At 36.5% G+C, this 24,192-nt stretch overlaps 1 protein-coding gene across 7 annotated transcripts in view; it reads left to right on the forward strand.

Moving 5' to 3' along the window:
* Positions 1-24,192, forward strand: part of cntn5 (contactin 5) — a 117,634-nt gene that overhangs the window by 13,387 nt on the left and 80,055 nt on the right. For all 7 annotated transcript variants that reach the window (XM_080888201.1, XM_080888203.1, XM_080888204.1 and 4 more), the window contains one exon: positions 20,750-20,867. In XM_080888201.1, coding sequence (XP_080744327.1) covers positions 20,813-20,867 — 55 coding nt within the window. In that variant the 5' untranslated portion in view covers positions 20,750-20,812. The remainder of the gene's footprint in view (positions 1-20,749; positions 20,868-24,192) is intronic.

Genomic DNA, 24,192 nt, shown 5'->3' on the forward strand with positions numbered 1-24,192 from the left:
TTTAACAAAGCTGTTAAAACAAGTTGTTTCTGTCCAAAAAGCAGAACAAAAGAGGGATATTCGAGAGGAATATTTCTGGGTGCTGGATTGTTTAGTGCCAGCCAGCCAGTGCATGCAAAGCTGTATTTTTATCGGTGTTTTAAGGTTAGAAGAACGGATTAATTTACATATATTTTCTGATGAAAAAGTAAATATAACCAGATGCTTTAAGAGATTATGCCCTTTGGTATACGTTGGTATTGCGCTAGAAATGTGTTTAATTTATGGTGAGAGAAAGTATTTTAATTAGAGCAGTTAAACAACTGTAAAATGTAATTTATACCAAGCAGTGTATAATCTGCAGATCTGCAGTGCTTAGCATTTTATTGAGCATGGAATGATATGCCCCACAACCCATTTCACATCCAGGAGAGGTGTGACCTCTATGCTCCCCCCCAAATCTGCTGGTGGACACTTGTAATGAAACAGAACCAGTGAGCTTTTTCTTTACTACTTTCCACACTTTGATCAAATATTTCTAGTTATTCATTTGATACAAATACACATGAACTTGAAAATTAATTGGACATATTTTTTGTTCAAGACGTTTTAAAAGTTTTTAGAGTTCAGCTGTCTCCTTGATTGTCTCGAATCAGCAACTCTAAACAAATGAAAGCAGTAATTATAGTTTGGGGTGAGTGACATAACCTCAAAATGATATCATGCTATTTCAAGGAAATTTGCCAACATGTTATCAGTAATTGCAGCTTCCAGGCAGCAGCATTTATTAGTGCAAATAAAATGAAGGACAATATTCTTGCATTTTTTTTAGTAATGTGCTTTGCAGGAGGTTGTTGAAGTAGCTCCATTTTTACTAAATCATAATGAGAGGCTACCATGTGGCTCTCACTGTCAGATGTGCCTAGACCTGACTGATTATCATGTGTGCTAGGGAACATAAACACATGGTAGCACTATATTATTGATATTGTAATATTACACTTAAATTTAAAGAACTATACCAGTAGGATTGCAGATGATATGATATGGCACAGCGCTAATTAAAATATTCAGGGCTAAAATGAGTCCTTGACACTATTTCAATATGACCTTTGTTATACTGTCATCTAGATGGATGGTAGAGCTGGAATACATAGATAAGACACTAGATTTCCAACATTCATTAGAGTTGGTGCATTTTACATTAAAATAGTAACTTTTTCAACTAATATATAGTTGACCACTCATTTTACATTCATCAGGAAATTTTGTGAAGATCCGTTAATGGGTGTCTATGCTGTTTATTCTAAAATGTGTTGACTTTGCAGTTTGATTTGGATTTAAAACTCCTTTTGGGAATGCTTTTTAAAAAACTGGAGATCAAAATGCTGTTAGAGCCATTTACTCATGAAATACATCCTTTACAAGGTTAGACACTATTGATTTTTTTTTTTTTTAAATATAATCATTCACACAAACCTCAGCCAAAAAAAAAATCTTTACATTTATTTTTCAATTGCTTTACTTTCTTAATAGAAGGCCTGAGAAGGCACCACACTGACTGAATTCACAAAGAAAACTTGAATGTTTTTGTATTTTGTTGTTCACCTCGCTGCTAAAAACACAGTGTGAACTAAAGCAAGACTTTTATCAGTATAAGTTACTAGCATGAAAGCAAAAAGATAAACAGGAAAACAGGCTCTCTTTATCTTACTGAACCTTATAAATATGACATGTTCAAAGATCCCTTGAGAAATGTGCACCACTCAGAGAAGTGGGAGACAGGGGAATACATTTCAAATGGCCTAGTATGCGCAGAGAGTATATCTTTTTGGAAAATTGAGTTGAAAATCATTAACATGACAAATTTGTCAAGTCTTACAGTTTAACGATGAAGGGTTTACCCTGCCACTATAACAGTTCTTTCTGAAGCAACAGTCTTATTTGAAGGAAATTAACATATTTATGACTCAGCTTTCATTTTGATGGGGGGAATAAAGGTTTTCACCAGGATGAAGATGACCTTTTTTATATAGCAAGGAATAATCTAGCCTACATTAGTTGGTGGACATAACTTAATATGTTTTAGTTGTTGCTACATAAGTAAAAACATATCTTGAAGACAGCTCTTTGTTTACTTTGTCTTTTACTTTGTATTTTTTTTTTCTCAATTTGTTTATTTATGAGTCAAAATGGCTAACAGGACCAGAAGGCTAATATGGTACATTAGCAACTTTAATGGTCAGGTTTTGCCTAAAACCCTGGCGCTTTGATTGAGGGATGTTCACTTAAGACTGGTCTCCCACTGGGCTTGTAATACACTGGCAGAAAACCCACATAACTATTCTTTGTAATGAACTAAATGAGGTAGTTCAGGCCTATGCAGAACAGCAAAAAGAAATCACCAGGTGCTATTTTGATCCAGTCAGCCAGATTAGAGTTTGCTTGATTAGACTCAGGTGTTGGCATTCAGGCTATTGCTGGAGGTTAACACATCATTCACAACATTAAAGGTATTCTGGTGTCCTTACCATTATCACTCTACTCTTGTTTTGCAGTATTACAGATGGAAAATTCATAAAAAAGTCTGCCAAGCACAAAATGATAAAAACTTTCCACTTTTAGCTGTTGAATTGGAAACAATCTGCTTGTTTTAAAGTCTGAACACAAATGTATTTAGAAATGGTGCCTGCTTTAAAGAGGAGATGTCATGAATATGACAATATTTAAATGGTTGTTAACATGCATGTGTCCTTATATATGTTCATGAAGTAAAACTCAGAGTTTCTGTGTGAACCTTGTACAGAATTTTAATGTTTACATGTATTGTTCTTGCCTCTGGATCTCTCGGGGTCTTTTATCCAGACTGCTTTACGTGGAGCGCAACAGCTGGCCTTTTGCTTTGACTCAGTGATGTTCAGCCTGTAGCTGCCATGTTGATCTACCTGGGTCTACTGTCACCTGAGTCTCTCTTTGGCCCCATCTGTACTTGCAGATTTGAAGTTAAGGCAGTTCAACAGGGACTGATGGCGGGCCTTGCAGGACAAGCTTTACAGTAAAAAAAAAAAACCCAAAACAAAACGCATAGATAGTGTCTAACTATCACTATTTTCCCCCACTACCTTCCATTATTTCTTGTTTTCCATGTATTGTTTTTTCATTTGAATTATATTTAAAGTTTGATGTCATTCCCTTTTAATGATGTTTGTTAACTTCATGAATCATTCATCCATCTATCCATAATGGGGAGGCAGGTGAGTGGGATAAGTCATAGGGTGAGGTGCAAGGTACATCCTGGCCATGTTGCAAGTCCATCACAGAACCCAGACAGACAACCAGTCATGCTCAGCTTACTCAGTCCAAAAACAGACATTTGAACAGCCTCAGTATGCATCTTTGCTCTGATTTTAAAACAATGGTGGATTTTAACATTCAGTGCATTCATTTCATGATGATGTAAGTTTGTGGAATGTATCACATTTTTACTGTAAGGATTATTTGCATAGTTATCACCAGACTGCCAAATTCTAAAAAAAAAAAAAAAGCTACTTACTTAATAGGAAGGCAATGTCACAATGAAAAATGTCTGTATGGTTGATGCCTCTCTTATCCCATGTTCCAACTCATCTTAGCTTGGCCTGAATTCTTTTACATATCTTCATATATGTGTGCCACGTTGCTCATTTGGCTTAAAAGTGTCAGTATGTTCTCAGATTCAGTCTTCTCTAAGGACATATAAGTATTTCAGGCACACACTTAATTCTCCCTTTTTCATCACAACAGCCAGGCAGCACATGTAATTTTAACACTGTGAAAGGAGGTAGCTCCATTCAGGTGTGCACTATCTCATGGTGGAGACAATAATTGCCTGTGCTCCTCTTCCCTTTGGTAATTGTCTTTTGATTGAGGTCATCGGGACAATTAAAACCATTGAGGGGTGAATAAGTGGAAGCCAGAGACTTTAGAAAGCAATGCTAGGTGGTAGAAAGGATGAACAAAATGTACAGAAGAGATAATTGTGTGTGTGGGAAGACCTAGTGAAGTCAGGATGAAACAGAATGACTTGGCGTGCTTTATCACAATCTATTAATTCTATGCCTTTTTCAAAAATCTGTTAGGGTAATAGGAGAGTGTTCATAGGAGTGCAGTTTTCCATTTTTAAGAAGTTATACGTCTGTTATGTAAAGTAGTCACTCAGATTTCAGATCAAGTGACAGAAAGCTGTTGCTTTTTTTTATTAACAACAGACACTTCAGTGCCAAAGGCCAAGATAAAATGAACTCGAATCTGTTGAAGTCAATTTAACGTGAAGTACCTCTTACCTTGATGTCACTCGGCAGTAATGGAAACATCTACTTTGTTTTTACAGTAGGATTTTAAAACGTCAGTTGAGTATATTAGAACATAAAACTTTACAAATTAGCAAAGCTTGAAGATTTACCTATAGTTGAATACTTCCATTTCACTATGCATAATAATGCATTATGCACATGTGTTTTTTTAGAAGCAAAATATAAAGAAATAACAGTGAAGAGTTTTATATGTAATGTGTGTGTGTGTGTGTGTGTGTGTGTGTGTGTGTGTGTGTGTGTGTGTGTGTGTGTGTGTGTGTGTGTACACACATGCATATGTGTAAGTGTAGGTCTGAAAAATTAAATTTGTTTTAAGAACAAATTAAGATATTTTTCTTTAATTATACAAAATTATAAAAACTGTTTTGATTAAAATTTTATTTTTTCCCCTCTTTGCTCATTTAAAATAAAACATTTTAAGTGGTGAGCCTTCAAGCATACTTTGCATTTTTATGTTGAATTAGGCTGGATGATAATTATTATTAGTTGTTGTTATTGTTATTATCATTATTGGTGGCTTTGAAAGCTGACATTTAAATAAAATAAAGTAAGTGCTTTGAGGCGTGATGAGGCGTTGTGATTTGGTGCTATATAAATAAAATTGAATTGATTAAAAAATGTGTACAGAACAAATGCAGAGTGACATTTAAATGCTTCAATTTTACTTTTAGAAATGTGTTTTTTGTTTTAAAATAACATTTACATGTAACCTAAAAGGTAGACCTAGAGCTGGAGAGGTGGCTCAACTGCCACGATTCTTAGACATAAATTCATTTTAGTTAAATCTAGCTATTCTTTGTAATTGTGCATGAGAAGAAAGTGGGTAGAAATAATATTTTCGTATTTTGGTAGTCATGATTTCAAGACTACCAAAATAACTTTAGCTGCATTAATCATGATTTCACATAAACCCGTGGTACCAGAAGAGGTAGCAGCTTATTGCGACTTTAGGGCATACCATAAATATAAAACGGATTAGCAAAAATATTCGTAAATACCAACTTTTGATTTATGTAATTGTGCCAGTATGTTAACAGGGCAAATTACCACATCTTAACTGCAGTTACATTATGATGTTGGGAAAAAAAAAAAAAAAGGGGGGGGGGACACCTGGTCATACTTCTGAATTAAGTGAAATAACAAGTGCTTTTGCAAGAAGATTGTGAACTATCATTGAAATAATTTCATTTGCATAGATTTCTGCTTGGATTTCCTCAAGACCACGAAATGAAAATAGAATTTTTAAAAAAAGTAAATTATGGCTAGAAATATACATTATTACTCAGTGGAGAAAGCTTGGTAATGCGAGGATGTCATCTCTGATCTTTGGGAATGTTCATGAGCACTATTGTTCCATACACATTGTCTGTAGTTCTAATCAAAAACAACAGCACACTGATTAGGAACATTCATGTTGTTTTTGTTAAATTTACACCTTTCTCCATCAACGTGAGATTGAGTTGAAGCTGAGACTGATTAGAGTGGAAAAAATATGCCTTTCTTTAAAACAAAAAAAGCAAAAAAAACCTACTTCCATTAATTCAATTTCAATTCAGTTTTATTTATACAGTGCCAGATCACAACAACAGTTGCCTCAAGGCGCTTTATATTGTAAGATAAACCCTACAATGTGTCACTCGATTAGAATTTGTAGTGACAGATTTTTTTTCCTTCTAATTTTGCCCTGTATATAGTGGAATCTACAGCAAACAGTAGTGATTTTTTTAAAGTTGAAGATTTAAGATTAATAAACAAGGTTTACTGTCCAGAAATTACAGCTGTTTTTCTAGTCCCCCATTGGCAGAGGCTCAAACGTAAATGGACAGGTGTTTGAATTCAATGAAGAAGGTAAACTAATGAAACCTCTGGATGTTAGTGCCACATTTATACTTATTGGTAGCTGCTCCCTGGAACTCGCAGTATAACGTACATAGAAATGTTGATGCAGTGATGGAGGCAAAGCAGGTCATCTCTTAATTGGAAGGTTGTTGGTTCGATCCCTGGCTGTTCCAGTCTGCATCCCATGTTTATACAAGATACTAACCCAAAGTTAGGTAACTCCTACAAAGCATAGAATAAAAAGTGTTTATATAACTGGGTGAATGAGGCACGTTGTATAAGCATTGTGTGTACTCAGGTAGAGCTGAAAAGCGCTATATTAGAACCCGATTTACCATTGTAACGTTGGACCCAAGAAACATACGCTGGAGCGAATATGATGACAGCAGAACTTTTATTTAATACTGTGGTTTTTACTGGGACACAGACACTCCCGCTCTCTCTCTCTGCTGTCACGTCCGCTTCCCCCCTCCAGCTGTCACTGCCAACATATAAAGAGACACAATCACTGTCAGATCCCAGGACACCTGTTCACCCCAGGAGCTCACTGCGTCACCCCTCCTCTGCAGCTGGCCAGAGACCACACCCACGCCACAACCATATACTGGAGAATTCAGGAATATCAAAAAGACTGAAAGACCACAAAAGACAACTAAGGTTAGTTAAGAAAAACCCCTGCACGACAATTTCACAAGTCAAGAACACTCACTGACAAGTTCTACAATCTAAAGAGTCCTTTTTATAGCAAGGTGAAAACTGTCAAAAAAACATTTAAAAGTACTGCAATCCTGCAAATCTGATCAGGTTACCATAAATAAATAAACTTACTGCAAAAGCAGCCCAAGGGTTTTGCAAAGAGTAATTATAATTTCAGTTACTGAAGACAAAACTGAAGGCAGAAAGACCCACAAACAAGCTGCAACTGCTGCTGGCTGCAGTGACGTGGCCTAGCAGAGCGTCTTTGGGGAAAAAGCAGCATTTGGTGATCTCCATGGGATCTAAACTTCAAGCAGTCATTGACTGCAAGGATTAAAATGCTTTTTTTAATATAATGATATTTATTTAATATTATATAAAATAAAATATGGAATTATTTTATGTGTTTAGTGTGTTATATTTCAAACTATCTTTGTCTAATCACTTTTAAACCTCTAAAAATGTCGGTCAGTGGAAAATAAATAGGTGTAACTCATAAACAGATAATGCAACCCTTTGGTTAAAAGCCACATATTCTACCACTTTAAAACATATTCATGTTAGTCTCGTCCGTCCCCAGAATGCACAATTGAAGTTTCACATATATTTTTAATATTGCAACAAATAATGATAATGTTAATTTTTCTGAAACATGACTGGTACTGGTTTGCATTTCTAACAGTTCATTTAAGGAAGAACAGCAAGGACCAGCCAAAAGGAACAGTGCAGCGCACGAGTAGATTACATAGGCCTGAATAAAAAAAATAAGTGTTTATTCTAAATGTGACTGATTGTTTTGCTTTTAAATGTAGCAAATTTCTCAACACGGTCGTTGTTTTAAACATGTGGATAAAGATTTTGTCAGTGTGTCAAAATCCAGATTTCAGCTGTACAGAGTAGCAGCTTGGCAAGTGGCTTGTGTGTTAGCAGTGTTTCCTATGGTTAATGGACTGTGGTAAAGTCCATATTTCATTGTGTTCACAGGATCAGAAAAGGAATATTTATATGATAACAGGTTTATTGTGAATTCGGCTGTATTAAAGAGAGAAGGAAAGAGCGGAGGAGAGACACAAACAGATGCAAATGAATGAAACAGAAACCCAGCTGAGTTTAGCAGCACTCAAGCACTTAGAATGACATGAAATGAGAGAAACACATACCCCATACTACTATTGGTTATAAACTGGACATTAACATTTTCAAAATTCATTGTTCTCCCTCAGCATTTGATTTCCATCAGACCTAAGAACACTGACGCTATCAGCAATGATTGGTAGCTAATTCCTATTCCTGTGTGGACATGGTTGTTTGAAGTATTCACTACACTTTCAGTTCTTAGACTGATGGAAAAACATGAAAGTGTTCATTTAAATTGAATTCTAATTTGAAGTCTAAATTTTGAGTATTTTCAGTATAGCTAAAAACTCATCTTTTTAAACTTGCTTTTGGTTGATTTATTTTTATGTTTTAGCTTCTGTGAAGCACTTTGTGATTTTTATCTTGAAAGGTGATATATAAATAAAATTTTACTTATTTATTTGCTGTCACTTAACCCTTCTTTGATACACTGATTTTTTTTAAAAATTAAAGGATTTGAGCAATTGGCTCGGGTCAGCGTCACTACCAGTGGTATGATGTGATACAGCACCTGGACCCTACAGAGGTTGCACAGGTTTCCTTTTTCATCCAGGTTTCCTTTTGTTTGTTTATTTATTTGGGGCAGGGCCTTCAGTTACTTCAATTACAGCCTCAATTTAAAAATCATAGTGCTTTTTGCTACTATCAGCATCACATCTAACATGTGTTTTTACCACACGCTATTATACTCTGCTTAGCACTAATATAGGAAGACCTAAGCAATGAGGAGACTGAACACCTTTTAATGTCAGCTAACATTAGTTACCTACTTTAGTTTAAGGCTTGAATGTCATAAAAACCTCACAATGCAATTTAATTTTATTCCATTGGAACCTTTAAAGCTGAAAATCTAAAATGTAGTTATATCTGGATTGTTTGATTTAAAATCTACTGTAGTGGTGTACAGAGGCAAAAGTAGAAAGTAGTCTTATTCTTCAAATACTTACACACCTAACTGTATATTAACAAATTCAGTGTCTAATTCAGTTTTTGTTTTTTCTGATGCTGTCATGGTGCACATCAAGACTTGAAACCTGATGTCATGAAGTGACCTTTCTGGATTCATTATCATTCATTCATTCATTCATTATTTCAGCCTTTCTGGAGCCAAACCAGTGAGAATGAAATAATGAATGACAATGACAATGGGGGCTCGGATGATGGTATTTTTGCATAGTGTATCAAAATGAGTCTTATTTTAATGTAGTTCTATGATTCAGGGATTGTCCCCATGTCCCAGTGAAGGCATTGTGGATGCTGTTCATGTGTCAGGAGTAATGTTATGACTATAGCAGCTCCAGGATTTGTCTGTAGATGTCTAACTGTCTGTTCATTTGTGAACAAGACGGTGATCAGATTTACTTGTTGATGATATTGGTCAGGATTGGCTGATAATAGATGTTATGGTATCAGCATTATAATTTGTATTTGTATCATAATGCAGGAAAAGAATGATAGTGGAGTGTCTATCATGTGACTGTGGTCTTGATAGTCTTCATCTTAAGTTGCTTACTATTGTAGTTCGTGCAGATACATTTTTAGCAATGTATTCCACAGTCACTCACAACATTAAAATCACAGACTGGTGAAGTGTACTATTCTTTTGACAAACCATAGATCTTCTTCTTAATACAATTTGTTGGGCTTCAGAGCTTTAATAGTGAAAACAGGAGATAAATCAAAACTTTACACGGGTGACTGTGACTCTTGTACAACAAAATCACCAAAAATATGAGTTAAAAATGTCTTTGCTGTGTTTGGCTCTATTTACTTTCAAAATTATCACTATCTGAGGCTTCACTGCTCACTTACCCAAGGCGTGGGGATTGCATGTTTGTTGGCGTGGAGGCGGCATGGTTCCTGTACCATCAGTGGAATGTCATTGGCTGATATCTTTGCTAAGCAGTAGGATACTGTAAAATTTAAAAAAAAAAATCTGCTAAAGTTAGCAACAGTGAGATGAGCTCAAGCATGACAGTCTCTGCTGTAAAAGAGAAGGATGTCAAGTGGACAAGGTGACCTAGTATCCATTTCAAAAATGCAGGAAAAAAAATCTGATTCCCAGAATAAGCCCCAGAATTGAAAACAAAATACTTACCCAGTAAAAAAAGAACTAAAACCAAAACCACAAAAAAACTTAACATGAGCACTTAAGCAGCATCAAAAAGAACCCAATCCTTCTAACTGAGTCTCCATCAAGCAAACCACAAGCACCCAAAGTTAAGCAGCATGCCCTCTGAAGACACCACAGGATGTCTGCTTGGGTCCTGTGTCCATGCTCTGAGTGATCAGATGGGTTATTGCAGGATATGAGGCACTTGCAAAATATTAGGCACCTGCCTAGTATTTTGTATGCCATAAATACTGTTAATGATCAATAGATTTTGTACCCTAACTGGTTCATACTGACACATTTAGGATTCACTGGTAAACATTCACATACTGTCAACAATATGGGATCAAACATAGAAAGCCTTAAGCTTACTTTATCTAGCAAACACTAGATCCCCATTGTAAATTTGCACAATTCTTTAACTTAATAGTTTTTGCTTTAATTTGCTGTATATAATTATCAAGTTTAATGAGTTTTACATGTTTTTTTCTCTCTTCATTAGTAGAACAGGTTTTGTTTTGTTTCACCAAGCTATTTTTTTTATTTTTTTATTCACACTCACAAAAAGGTTAGAATTGGCACATGTAGATGCACTGTTAAATGTTAAATGAGTCACTTATTACACTGCTTCGTGTACTACGTGAGGCAGCTGAAAAAAAAAAATCTTGAAAAATGTTGCTGTTATAATTTGGTGCATGTTCTATAGTAGTGTTTTGCATTAGATTAAGACTTCTGTATGAGTTTATGGTCCCGGTGGAGTTGTGAGTAATATATGCTTTAATAGCTGTCGATGTCGGGGTGCTCCGGTTATAATGAAATAATAATGAATGTAGTTGACATGGAGACTGTGAGATGTTTAATTGATACATTGGTTCACAGTCAGGCGCAAGTAGAACGGGATGGCTTTATTTCTATTGTGGGTGCAGTCAAGGAGTCTGCTTGCCCCTGTTAGAGCAACAGCCTCAGGAAAGGAGAAACTCAGCAAGACTCTGTGACTGCAGTATACTGATAGAATACAGAAAAAATACAGAGCCAAGATTAAATTTATCAGGAAAAGACGTTTAAATGTAGACCATAACAAAGATCAACCACACCAAGAGAGAAAGCTGGTCAAAAGTAACAAAAACAGGGAGGGAGTGCTACCAGCTTTGTCTCAATATGCACTGAAATATAGAGTCTGCCTACTTGCACCTAAGAACAAGAGGGAAGAGATGAGAAGCAAGTGGGGTGGGCGAAGAGAAGAGGTACAAAAGGGCATGTAATAGCCACAATGTAGACAACAGTGGTAAAACACTAAAAAACGCAACAGAGCAGAATATGTAAACGCGCAGTTGGCAGGAGGTGTTCTAAAACAACCTGAACACTGACATGGCTCGCAGATTGATTCCTTTTGTTGCATTTGCCACCTGCTTCACCCTTAATAGTGTTATGCATACTGCTTACCTCACCCTGAGGTTCCATGTTATTTCTAAGCACACATCTCATTGAAACGAGTGGCAGGACCAGGAACTTACCAACTAAGGGGCTCGACAACAGGACAAATAAAACACTGTCTGCCTCAAAGCAAAAAAGAACCATTTGTTTGTTTTTTAATGGGGGTTTTTTTACACTTCAATCTAGTAGAGGGGTTTGTTTTCAGGACACATTTTCTTAATGCTGCTTACTTTCTAATGTAATGCAGTTTTGTTCGACTGCACATTATGTGTAGGTCCATAGACACAAATGCAGGCAAAGTGGGTTGCTCAAGGGCACATTCAGTGATATTAGTTGAGGGGATTCATCTGCAATGTATTTAGTATATATTCCAAACATTCCAATTCAGGGACCAAAAATTTAAGTCTAATCAAAAGTTTGCTTCTCTAACATTCATCATTATCCTCTCTTGTAAATGGTCCAGCTTATTAGTTGTTTTTAAGAGTTTGCCTCGGCTTTAATGTTTACAAATGGCTTGTCTTGGTCAAAGGAGTGAAACGGTGGCAAGATTAATCCCAGTATTATTATCATCATGTTTTAACCTCACCCTCTGCTTTCGGATTAAAACCTCTAGAGTGTGTAACGAGACATTTTAAAGAGCTTAGTAGTTTGTCTTGGCGGAAATACAAATATATCACTAAGCTGTGTTTTCTGTTATACTTATCTAGATTTATTTTACCACAGCAAATGCATGAATATGAACATGTAAAAGAGATGATTTAGCTGAAGCATATCTAACTCCAAATTTTTCTGTACATATTATATACTTTAAGTCCTGTAGTGTAGTATCAGAAGAGGAACCAGGATGCATATGGACAACAGATTAATAAATGGGTGAATAAAATACAACTGAGTCATTCAGCTGTATATAATTAAGTTTGTTTTAGTCTGTTTTCGGAGTTGCTTCCAGACCTCTTATAGGAAGAAGCTTGTCACTATCTGCTGTGTGGCAGGCAGGAGGAGGACCCAAAAGCAGGGCTCGGAACACAGAAGGGTAAACTAAAGATGGCAGCTTTATTGCTGGAGAACCCCAGTACTTGTACAGAAAACTAGATACATTAAACTCAAACCACAGAATTAGTGAACCCAGAACTAGGAAATACTGGGGTTAGGCAGGACACACAGACAGCACATGGGAGTGGTACGACATGACAACAGATAGAGGAAAACACAGGGCTTAATACACCAGGGAGTAACGAGGGGATGGGAAACAGGAGGGAAGCACAGCTGGGGCTAATCTGACATAATGAGATAAGGAAACAAAGCAGAATACGCTGACATAGGACACAGACTGTCAAAATAAAACAGGAAGCATGAGGCATTCACAAGGACGTGGACTTGACACTGAGACAGACTGGAGAGACAGAGGGAACGTGGAGACAAGAGTGACTAGATGTGGAGCGTGGGACACGGGAAAGTACAGCGTAGACATGGGAACCGAGAATAAACACAGGCTAAGATAAATACTAAGGGAGGAAGAACTACAATCACTAAGAACTAAAGAAAACCAAAACTGAACAACAATAAATCAAAGAATCAAATAATATAATTACAAAGTTTGAAACAGAACTACTCAGTCGCAAACCCAGAACTCTGACAAAGCTGATCCAGAGGGTTTAATCTCTATGAATCTGCTGGTAGAACCTGTGGAGGGAGCCCGTTTTTGGATGCTGACAGACATGTGATCTTGGTCGTGTTTTAAGGATTTTTAAAACTAAAACCAGAAATGTTCAGCTGGAGCCTCCATTGGCCCCCTAGCTGCTCCGAGCATCCCACAGTGTCATTGCTGCAATCCCAGTCTACATCCCACAGATATAAAAAGGTGATGGGGTCGGTCAAAAAAGGAAGCATGAAAAAGATGATGATGTAAGGTTGGGATTTGGAGTAGCTTTGGAAATTCACTTAGTCCAGTATGATAATAATATTTAATCACAACAACAACAACAACAACAATAATAATAATAATAATAATAATAATAATAATAATTTGACAATAATAACAATAAAAATAATACAAATATGGAGAATAGAGTAAAGGAATAACAAAAAAGCATCAAAAACTCAATTTTAGCAATAAAAATAGTAATCGTAAACAGAAGAGGAAGGTTTTTATGCTGGAAAAAATTATCAATCGTGGTTAATAAACTATATCAGAACCATGGTTATGGTAAATTAAATAAATAATGACCTAATCTTACCTTTCATACATTTCCCACTCCTCATTCCCACATTCATTTCAGTCTAATCCAATTAGTAAAAAAAAAGAAAATAGTTTAGCATATATATATATATATATATATATATATATATATATATATATATATATATATATATATATATATATATTGTTGTATAAAAACATTTGTGGTTCTGGTACAATGTGTACATGTAATGTTACAATAAGGTTCAGCATTATCATTCTTTGATAATTACAGGAGCAAATGAATATGAGTATGATCAGTTCAGTCCACTAAATATGAGCAAAAGTCTTGCTCATATTTATAAAGTTGTAAAAACTTTATAAAGTGGTCTTAATTTTTAAAAAATAGTTCTACAGGCTTTCTGAAGGTCTTTCAAAGTCTTTCTTTGGACACTGACTACTTTTTGATCACTTGCAGTCCAGTCCTTACACTTGACTACATTCAAAATAATGTTAAGCTACTTAGCACTGACCTATGAATCATTCAAGAATTACAGTGAAAGGCACCTAACTCAAGGCATGAACCACTGTTGTCTCTACACAAAACAGCCAATATTGCAAGCAACCAATTGTAAATCATATAGTTTACTTTTACCTTGCTACTAGCAACATTATTCAAAAACACATTATTGGTTCCCATTTCTTTAGTTGAATCTAAGAAAAAATGGGATGGGTGTAAAATAGTATTTTTGCTACAGATTACAGAAAACATACACAAGTATTTTTGTACCTAGCAGCTCTTTGATTCCCAATTAGCTATTAGCTGAAAACTTGGCGCATCTTGGCATGTTGTGCAGTATGTCCTTAAAAAGTCTGAGGAAACTGGACAAGTAAAGGACAACAGAAAAAGTGTCTTTAAAGAAAGATCAATAGCAGATGAATAGGATCTGGAGGTCTTGTCCTTTAAACTGAGGAAAATAGCTTAACTGAGACCTGACAAAGGACCTGCCTGAGAGATACATGTGACCCTAAAGTTGATCTTCCTTCCGTTCACTGAAGCCTCATCAGACATGGTCTCACTGGAAGGGTTCCCTGTCTTATGAAAAACTGAATTATGAACTAAATTTGAATCAAAAATTTAATTAATAATATCTTCAACATATAGAAATGAGGTCAGAAAAGCAGTTGAGTGAAGAAGAAAAGGAGTAAAAGGTAAAAGAGTGGAGGTTCTGTCATGTCACACACACACACACACACACACACACACACACACACACACACACACACACACACACACACACACACACAATGAACACTCTCAGTCATGGATTGGCCTCCCCAGAGCCCAGACCTCAACATTATTGAAACATTGCGGGATCATCTTGATAAAGAGCTGAACAAAAGGCAAAAGGAGCTTTGGGATATCTTTTAAGAAAGCAAGAACGATTGTGTTCTTGTTCTTGAGTTTTATTGAAGAATAAAGGGGGTCATGCCAAATACTGACTTTGAAGCCTGTTAGAATTGTGCAAAAAAGCCTTTATATACATTTCCATTTATGATTTTATTCATTAAATCTTTGCACTTATTTCCCATTTTCCTTGAAAACTATAAAATAATAAAGGGTGGCTCAAGACTTTTGCATAGTGCTGTATATAATATATAGACACCAAGTGTTTATATGACAGTATCCACAAATGAGTGAGCAAGTGCAGCAGAGATGAGCATCATAGACTTGTGAAGTGGCTTCACTCATCACCTCTTAAACATATTTTTAGCATGATTATAGTCAGATGTTTGCAGAGGAGCAGGCAGATGTTTGTGGCTGCCAGTGTCCTGAGTATTTGTGCTTCTGCTGTTGGTATATTCTACTGATGCAGATGCTACTGGAACTACTTTGTGTATACTACAGCTACAATTAGTTTTGTACATGTACAAAAGATCCAACACCATGTTGCCCAGTTGTTTTATTACTTTATTTACTCAGCGTGTTGACAGACTCTGAGAGTAAGATGACAAGTTACACACTGCTTTTTGCAGGGCTGGAGAATGTATCTGATTGCATACATCTGTTAAATTTCAGCAAATAAACATTTTGTGTGTGCGTGTGTGTGCGTGTGTGTGTGTGTGTGTGTGTGTGTGTGTGTGTGTGTGTGTGTGTGTGTGTGTGTGTGTGTGTGTGTGTATTTGAATGTGTTCCTATCAGTGACAAATGCTGTAATATACTATTGTGGTACTGATTACATTTCTGGTCTCAGCATTTGGTAGACTTACCTTTCCTGATCCACAAAATGTATGCTAATTGAAACAGGTGACAAGGTGAGGCAAGGGAGCGTGAAAATGATCATTACAACCACAATCTGGATATCTGTGGTAGCACATTTGCCATCATGGCTTTCATTTTCCTGAATGACTCAATATTTGTTGATACCTTTGTTAAAAAATACAAAGGTTACATCCAAGACATCATTGTTTTCAAGCAAAAATATAAACATGTCCAAGTTGTTGAATAATCCATAACAAATTGATGAATTTCAGGGGGGGCTTAATATTTCTGGTGACAAAAAAACTACAAGCATACAACAACAACAGGTCCCGTCAAAATACATAAGTGTCACGCTACATTGTAATTGAATCATCATAATTCATTCCATTTTTAGAAGGCTGTCGGAAGCATCTAAATTATGTGCTTGTCCTTCATTGTGTAAAATTCCACAATATCCTGCAATAAGCAGTTAATGAGAATATAGCTACCTGGGGAATGTTTTCAGGCAATGTTTGCGACTGGTGTTGTTCAGACTCAGCCTGACAAACAATGTCTGCGCATATTTAATGGAATTCGTCTTGTGAAAACACAAAGTAGAAGCATCACAATGAGGACTGTCAGTGGACATTGTTGTAACCTCTGCACCACCTCATTAATGCTCCTCTAGCTAAGCTGTGATCGGCTGGACAGAAGTGTTGCAGGATTCAGCTCCACAGCCCCCTAATGTATATAAATGAAAAGTTGCAGGCTACTGTGGAGTACTGAATATTCACTCTTTTTGTAGATCACTTTGTTATGTAGAAAACAAAATATTTGTCTTTTAGTAAAATACAAACTCTTAGAATTCTTCAGCATATGATAAGAGTGGCTAAATAAAATCTTTGAGTAAAATGTCAAATTAAGCGTACATTAATTTTATGCTTGTGAATTATTTACTTTTTTTGGGCCCAGTTTCTGTTTGTACAATATCCATTGTATTGGCTTGTGAATCAAAGGCTATCTAAAATTGTTTTTCTCCATGTGAAATTTACGGTTAACTGGAAAATGAAAGCTGATTCAACAAATGGCATGTCTGGCAGGATTCCGTGAAACACAGAGCAGTTGAGTTGGTTAAACCTTAGGTTGTCTAATTACCAACACACTTTACTTGATACATACAAAAAGGACCCGTGATCTCTTAAAATGACAAATACCTGACAAAAAAAAAAAAAAAATATGTATTGACATTCCACTTCCTGTTAATCACAGGTCACAGGTGATGCTAAATACTTTAGATTTCTTTAAAGAACCCTATTCATTCATTAGTATATTTTGATGCCTAAACTAAAGTGATGATCTTTATTTCGTCCTGCAAATATGAATAAGCCATTTATATCTGACTTACAGCAGAACCAAGAAACATTTTAGCTTATATTCCACTTATTGAAGGATTACACTTCAAACTCATTGTGCTATCAGACAGCTGCCTAATCAGAGTCTAAGCCTAGATAAATGCGCTCTGCTGGAATTTAAAACTGTGACATTTATAAAAATGTCCTTCTCATATACTCATACACTTTAGTTTCTCTGGTACAACATACCAAATACCCCGCTACAGCAATATTATGTTTGCATCATAAGACATCAGCGCTTTAAGAAATCTTTTAAAATAGGCCATGATGACGTGCTAGCTCTTCTCTACTAAATTCTATTAAGGACAAATGAACAACAACTCACACAAGCAATTAAAAAAAAATGTAAACAGTTTTCTACTGCAACTGAAAACATAAGATAAAATGACCAGAGACACGTCCCAGCCATTCCCAGACAGCAGAAGCTGTCCTATTGAAAGTACACAGGTTTGAGGAAAAGCAACCCAGTGTCTCTCATCAGCTTAAGTGTGCAGTGGACTGATGTGAATTTTACTCCTCAGTGACTCTCACTACAACTGAAGCAGTTTCTGGGCTCACATACCAGACAAGCTATAGCATGAATAGTATTCAAAGGCACTGCACCTTTTTCTAGTAGAATTACTGAGCTATATTTTAAATAGTCTTATTACACTACCTGCAAATGTAAGTGTAAACAGTATGAAATGGTGTGGGATATGAAGTTTACTTAAGACTGCTACTAAGGCAACCTGATACAGAGTATCATCTTTTTTTCCTCTAATATCCACAAAAAAGAAAGACACTTCTGGTTTCACTTATCACCTGGGGAGTAATGTGGGAGTAGTTCAGTCCAACGCGTGTCCAGGAGTTTGTGTGTCAATGAGCTGACCCATGTGTTCAAGAAAGAAGAGAAACTGCTTGGCTGTCTTAGGTGATTTTCTGTGTTTTAATGTATGCAGAATCCTTCTGCTCATGTTCTCTTACGCTGCTTTTGTATGATCTATTTTTACTCCCTTGTATTCATGTGAGACGCACAAAAGGTCAGAGAGAGGTGAAGGAGGGTGAACACTTTTTTTCCAAAAAGAAGAGAAATTTTCAACAGCCTGTGCAGACAACTGTCTAGACAGCATACAATCAGTTTTTTAATTTATTATTTTTTTTATATTACCAAGCATGGAAAGGAATAAGAAATGGCTAAGAAATAGGAACATAAAAACATATTCCTCATTTTGAGTCTGAGTTTGACATTGTTTTTCACCTGTAAAGAAAAAAACTTTACAGGTGCCTTATTTATAGGGAAAATAGCTGATTGCTTGCAGTGAACAAGCTGAGGACAAAAAAAAAACTGCATATATTACAAGTAAGAATAATCTGTTTACCTTGCTTTCTTCTTTCTCTTTCATTTCCTTATGTTTTTCTCTCTTTCTCTCTCTAAATAACAGCCTAATTTCTGTGTTACTAATTATTTAACCCAGCAGTACTGCTGCTGCATTGTGCATTGCAGGGGAGTGAATGAGGTGAAGCAAAGACAAGGACGGATAAATAATGAATGTGACATAACTCCTACTGGATCTGGACATGCTTCCCTCAACCCTCAGAGCTGTCTGTGCAGCTGTGTTAATGATCTAAATGACACAGACTTAAATAAAGATAAGAGACACTGTCACTGAGATAAAAGTGGAAGAGAGCAAAATAAAAAAAAGAGATTTTAAATGAATGCACTCCTGTCAGATAACTGGAGAAATACCACTTTTTAATATAGAGATTATTGACAATGAGCATGAATAACAAGGTCAGCAAACCTTATTCTTTTCAAAGCACAGGCCCACAAAAACTGTATATTATGCAATATATATCCTGTTAGCACTGTAGACTCATCCGTAAGTTGAGGTGCAGTGGATATTTTATTAGTGTTTGCTATTGTGATCATGTTTTATGCTTAACTTATAACTGATGGTACTGAATGGAAAAAAGGACATTTGTGCAGGAATGAAACATACTCCAGTATTTTTATTTTTATTTTATTTTTTAATTTTTATTATTTTATTTTTTACGTTTATATTTGTTAAAAAATGCACTGGGAATGATCTTTTAATAGATCAAGCAAAGCAATCATTAAGTTTGAACAAGTCTACATTACCACTTTGGCTTCCAACAATTATAAAAACAAGATAACTGAGATTAAACGATTATTGTGTCACATCAGATAATGCAGTAAAGCCCCAGTTGCTCTGCATTATCAATCCATTTTTTGAATATTCACCCACTAAAAAGAGAAAGGTGAGCTTGGGCTTTTACCGTCTTAAGGTAGGTCAGATTTACTCTACTGATGATGTGTTTTGGAGTAGTAAAACGCTCAGTACGAGAGGAACCGCTGGTTCAGACGTTAAGTGGATGTGCTTGGATGAGAAGCCAATGGTGCGAAGCTACCATCTGTGGAATTATGACTCAATGCCTGTAAGTCATAATCCTGGCTAGATGTGATGATATCATAGTGCCATGAAAAGTTGGTGCAGGGAGCTGTTCACAACGCAGCTGGGGCAAAGCGCTGGATGATGGTCAGCTCTCTGCTGTGTTGCGTCACCTGTTTGTGGAGAATCTAGTGTTAAATCACCTGCAGATGACCCAATTATTACTATTCACATATTATTGTGTATTTTAGTTTGAAGCTTAAAATAGGTTTAGCTGGTCGTTGAATTTTGTGTATAAGAATTGGTTTATAAGGTTTGTTTACTTAACAAAAAAGCCTCTTTTCTCTAAATACAGCTGAAAATAATTACAGACTTATAAAACGCGCTCCTTTTAAGCGTTAAGCAAAAGAGTTAAGCAAAAGGCGAACGTAGTGCTTTCAAAGAGTCCTTTATATATTGTAGCTGCAAAACATTCTTTATCGTGAAATTTCAAGGATTTTGTTGCTATTCACAAACTATTCACACTGTGTAACTGCAGCATGCATTTGTCACTTCAGTAGCCAAGTTGGTGTCAGTCACTATCTGATTACATGATGCATGTTGGATTTTTCTCAGTACAAGATGTACAGCAGTTCTGTGGTATAATGGGAATTTAATAGCCGTGATAGACTGCATGCAATTAGAGAGGGTGTGAAGAGCCCAGGATGGGATAGTAGTCTTGCCCACTGTATAAATTTTGCATGAAATTATGGAGTGGGAGCAATCTTGTCATGTGTAACCCCCCTGAAGTCCAGATTGTGTGGTGTGAAACATCCCTGTGATCATGTGATAAGAAAATAAATGCACGCTCTATTCAGTGAGATTTTCACAGGGATTTTTGATTGACAGCTGTTGTGTTCTACAGGGTTCTTCTGGTTGTATGTGATAAACAGAGGTACATCCTCCCACCAACTGATTTGTTTCCTAATGTTTGTAGGCGCAGCTTTAATGAAGAAGCAGACCTGCTAACATTCTTGCAGAAGGGACCTCTTCAACAAGTATGGGGTCACCATGGAAACCATTCCTCCTCCTGTCTGTCATCAGTGGCCTTTCAGGTAAGAAATTCAAGAGCTAGTGTTCAGAGACTATTTAGAAAATATGTACAGAATAATTTAAAGTATTAATATTACAAAAAGAAAATGATACAGTAATATCTAAAATGATAACTTGCCGGGGATAAATGTGCCACATGTAGGAGAATTTATTTATTCATTCATTTATCGGTGTCAAATATCGGGGATATTTTTTTCACTTTCACATCTTTAAAAAGACACGTTTTGTATTTAAATCCAAGAATTTATGTGCCAGGTTCTTCTTGGTTTCTAAAGGAGATAAAATTGGGAACACCTTTGCACACCTTCTGTGGCTGCTGTACAAAGTAATTACTCATTACCAAGTTTTATTTTATACATACCTTTCTACCTAATTAATAAAGAAAGAATAAAAGTAAATTTACGTAACATGAATGTATATCCAATTACCTTTAAAGTATCAGGCAGGCTTAACTGGCTTAGTAGTAATTAGTTTCAACATACCAGTGCTCCGCTTTATCTGTCTGCTATCCATTATCTTCCCATGCTACATCTTCACTAGTGTGTTTAGCAGTGAGCGCAAAATTTCAAGTTACGGATCAAGCGACTCCCTCAGTCAGTCTAGAACATGGATTTGCCGGTCTAATGGATTCTGCCCTTTTAACAGTTCTTTCAACCCACCAGAGAAGGGTTTGTGCACTCTGGGCCTTTCTCTGAGCTTCATTTATGGAAGTCACAGAAGCTGCACTGACCTCACTGGTCTGCCTGTTAAACCAAAATAATAAATGGAAACAACTGTTTCTTGAGTTTTAAACATTGTCTCTTGAGGCTGTTTGCTTCTGAATAAATTGTGGGCATATTTTTTAAAGTTAGGTATGCTGCTGTAGAGCAGTATTGTACATTACAACCTTACAAAGTAACAAAGTGAGATATAATTTATTTTTAGCTGCTAAAAAAATTATTTAACTTGTATAGAAGTGACATGAAGCAACAAAGAAAAAACCCCACAAATCTTTCTTTTCACTTTTCTCATTTTATGGTTCGAATGAAAATAGCTCATCCTGTATAAAACAACCATTGTTGTTCAGGCAACTATTCCTGATTCAGTATTGTGTGTTGTTAGCCCACATTTGCCACAGACAGAATTTAGGGTGGGCCACTCAGATATATTAATGGTCAATTTGGTGACAAATTCAAAAATGTCTAGCTCCAACCCACTTCCTCTCATTTTCCCACCAACGGGCTGGCTGGACAAGTTGCCTCTGTGATGGTCCTTGATATCACTCAGCTCCCTCTCCAGAGAGCCTTTAATCTTGTGGTCAGACAGACTCCCACTCCACTGTCTTGGACTGATTATATTTCTTAGTTAATGATTTTTCACAGGGTACTTGGCAATTTAAGTACCGTAAATGTCGGGCTATAAGCCGCTACTTTTTGCACAAGCTTTGAACCCTGCGGCTTTTAGTCAGGTGCGGCTTTTCTATGGATTGTCCGTGATTTTTGTCATATCGTAAGACGATTTGTTTTGTGTGTTCCGCTGTTGTACGGCACTACGTTGCCTGGCGGAAGGATCGGGGTTCAAGAGTGGTATGTTAGTCACATGTCCGTCCGCCAGGCAACGTAGTGCCGTACGAAGTAGCGCGAAAAACAAACTTCAAAGTAGCGCTACGCGTTCAGCGGGAGGCGTGGATGATGAGCGGCGATAAACTTGCAAGTTATGCCCAAAAAGCAAGTTATGCCCAACTCCACCGGTGGATTCTGACAGCGTGGAAAAGTGTGAAAACATCCACGATCACCAACGGATTTTGAAGGGCTGGACTGCTGCATGATGGAGAGGAGGACACCGCCACGGCCCTTCTGAGGGTGTTCGACTCTGACACTGACAATGAGGATTTCTTTGGTTTTGAAAGTGACAACGAAGGAGAGAAGAAGAGTGGATGACGAAGCCATCCTGAGCCTGTTTGTATCCGACACTGGAGAAGAGGACTTTGGTGGTTTTAGTGCGCAGGAAGAAGAGAAAGATGGTGAATGACTGACTTTTCTTCTTGTTAAAGCTGTGTCACTGCACCTGAGCCTAAAAGGTAGTCCGAATCTATTTTTCTGGTGTGCTGTAGGCTACTGTTATGTACTACATGTGCAAATATGTACCCATAACTTGTTTTTCAAAATATTAATAAAAGTGATGTCTCCAAACAGCCATCTCTTTCCTGACAATTCCCTTTGTGCATATTCTCTTACATATGATAAGTCAACATTGAAACACCTGCGGCTTTTGGTCAGGTGCGGCTAATGTATGTACAAAACAGGATTTTCCCCTGATTTTAGCTTGTGCGGCTAATATTTAGGTGCGCTTTGTAGTCCGGGAAATACGGTATTTGCATAGGAGCACTAAACATAATTCTGTGGGGGGAAAAAAACGCTTGAATTATTATTCAATAAAAAAATTTAACATTAAAATTCGTTTCTTGGGACTGTCACATAGGAAATATCTTTTATACCTTTGATTGTGACCCACTGTTTTGCATTCATTAGATTGTGAATATATTTTATTTTATATATTGACATAAATCTATTACACATGGTTTTTTGTAGACAGTACAGTTTGTACCACAGAATGCCAATTATTCACAGTGCTGCGTTAACATTACAGCAAACCAGACATTTACCACAATTTGAAAATGTTAACATCCCAGCAACTACTGTATACTGTTCAAGAAAGCCAAAGTGTGGGCTCCCAAACCTCTGCTACTGGTATTAGCAGGGAAGCTGCCTAACAAGCCTCCAGTGGTAATTTGAGCTTGAACTCCATCAGCTGACAGGCCTGAGCTTGTATTTCAAAAGCACCATAAGGTTTGATGTAGTCTAATCATAAGCATTTTGAACTGCTGTCTGTAAACTGTAATCATTGCTTCCCCAGGGATTTTGTAAAAGCAATGCATGGAGCGCGTGGGAATGTGTGAAGGAGATGGTAAAGCTGATGACTGACAATTTTGAGTTAGTTTTTAATCAAGCTGTTTTTCGTCACAAAGTGTCCAATTTTCAACTTTTAAATGCAATGCTTTTACAATACTTTTGAGTCCTATTTAAAACCTTTGAAAGCAATGGTCTCAGTAGAGCTTTATGATACACAAATAGAAGCATAAATATAAAAGGAGTTGTTTAACAAACTGTGGAACACTCATGTTTGGTAGCATTTGACAGCTGACCATCACTGACAGTGCTGACCACTGTCCATCACAAAGTGTGAAGGAGGATAATTATAGTGAGTTCCTGTTTTCTAATTTCTGTATAGCTTTTTAATGTGCCCTAAAGGCATGAAGAAATGTAAGAGTTTATTCTCCCTTTTTAA

This window comes from Rhamphochromis sp. 'chilingali', assembly GCF_963969265.1.
Source record: "Rhamphochromis sp. 'chilingali' genome assembly, chromosome: 8".
Classification (NCBI taxonomy): Eukaryota; Metazoa; Chordata; class Actinopteri; order Cichliformes; family Cichlidae; genus Rhamphochromis; species Rhamphochromis sp. 'chilingali'.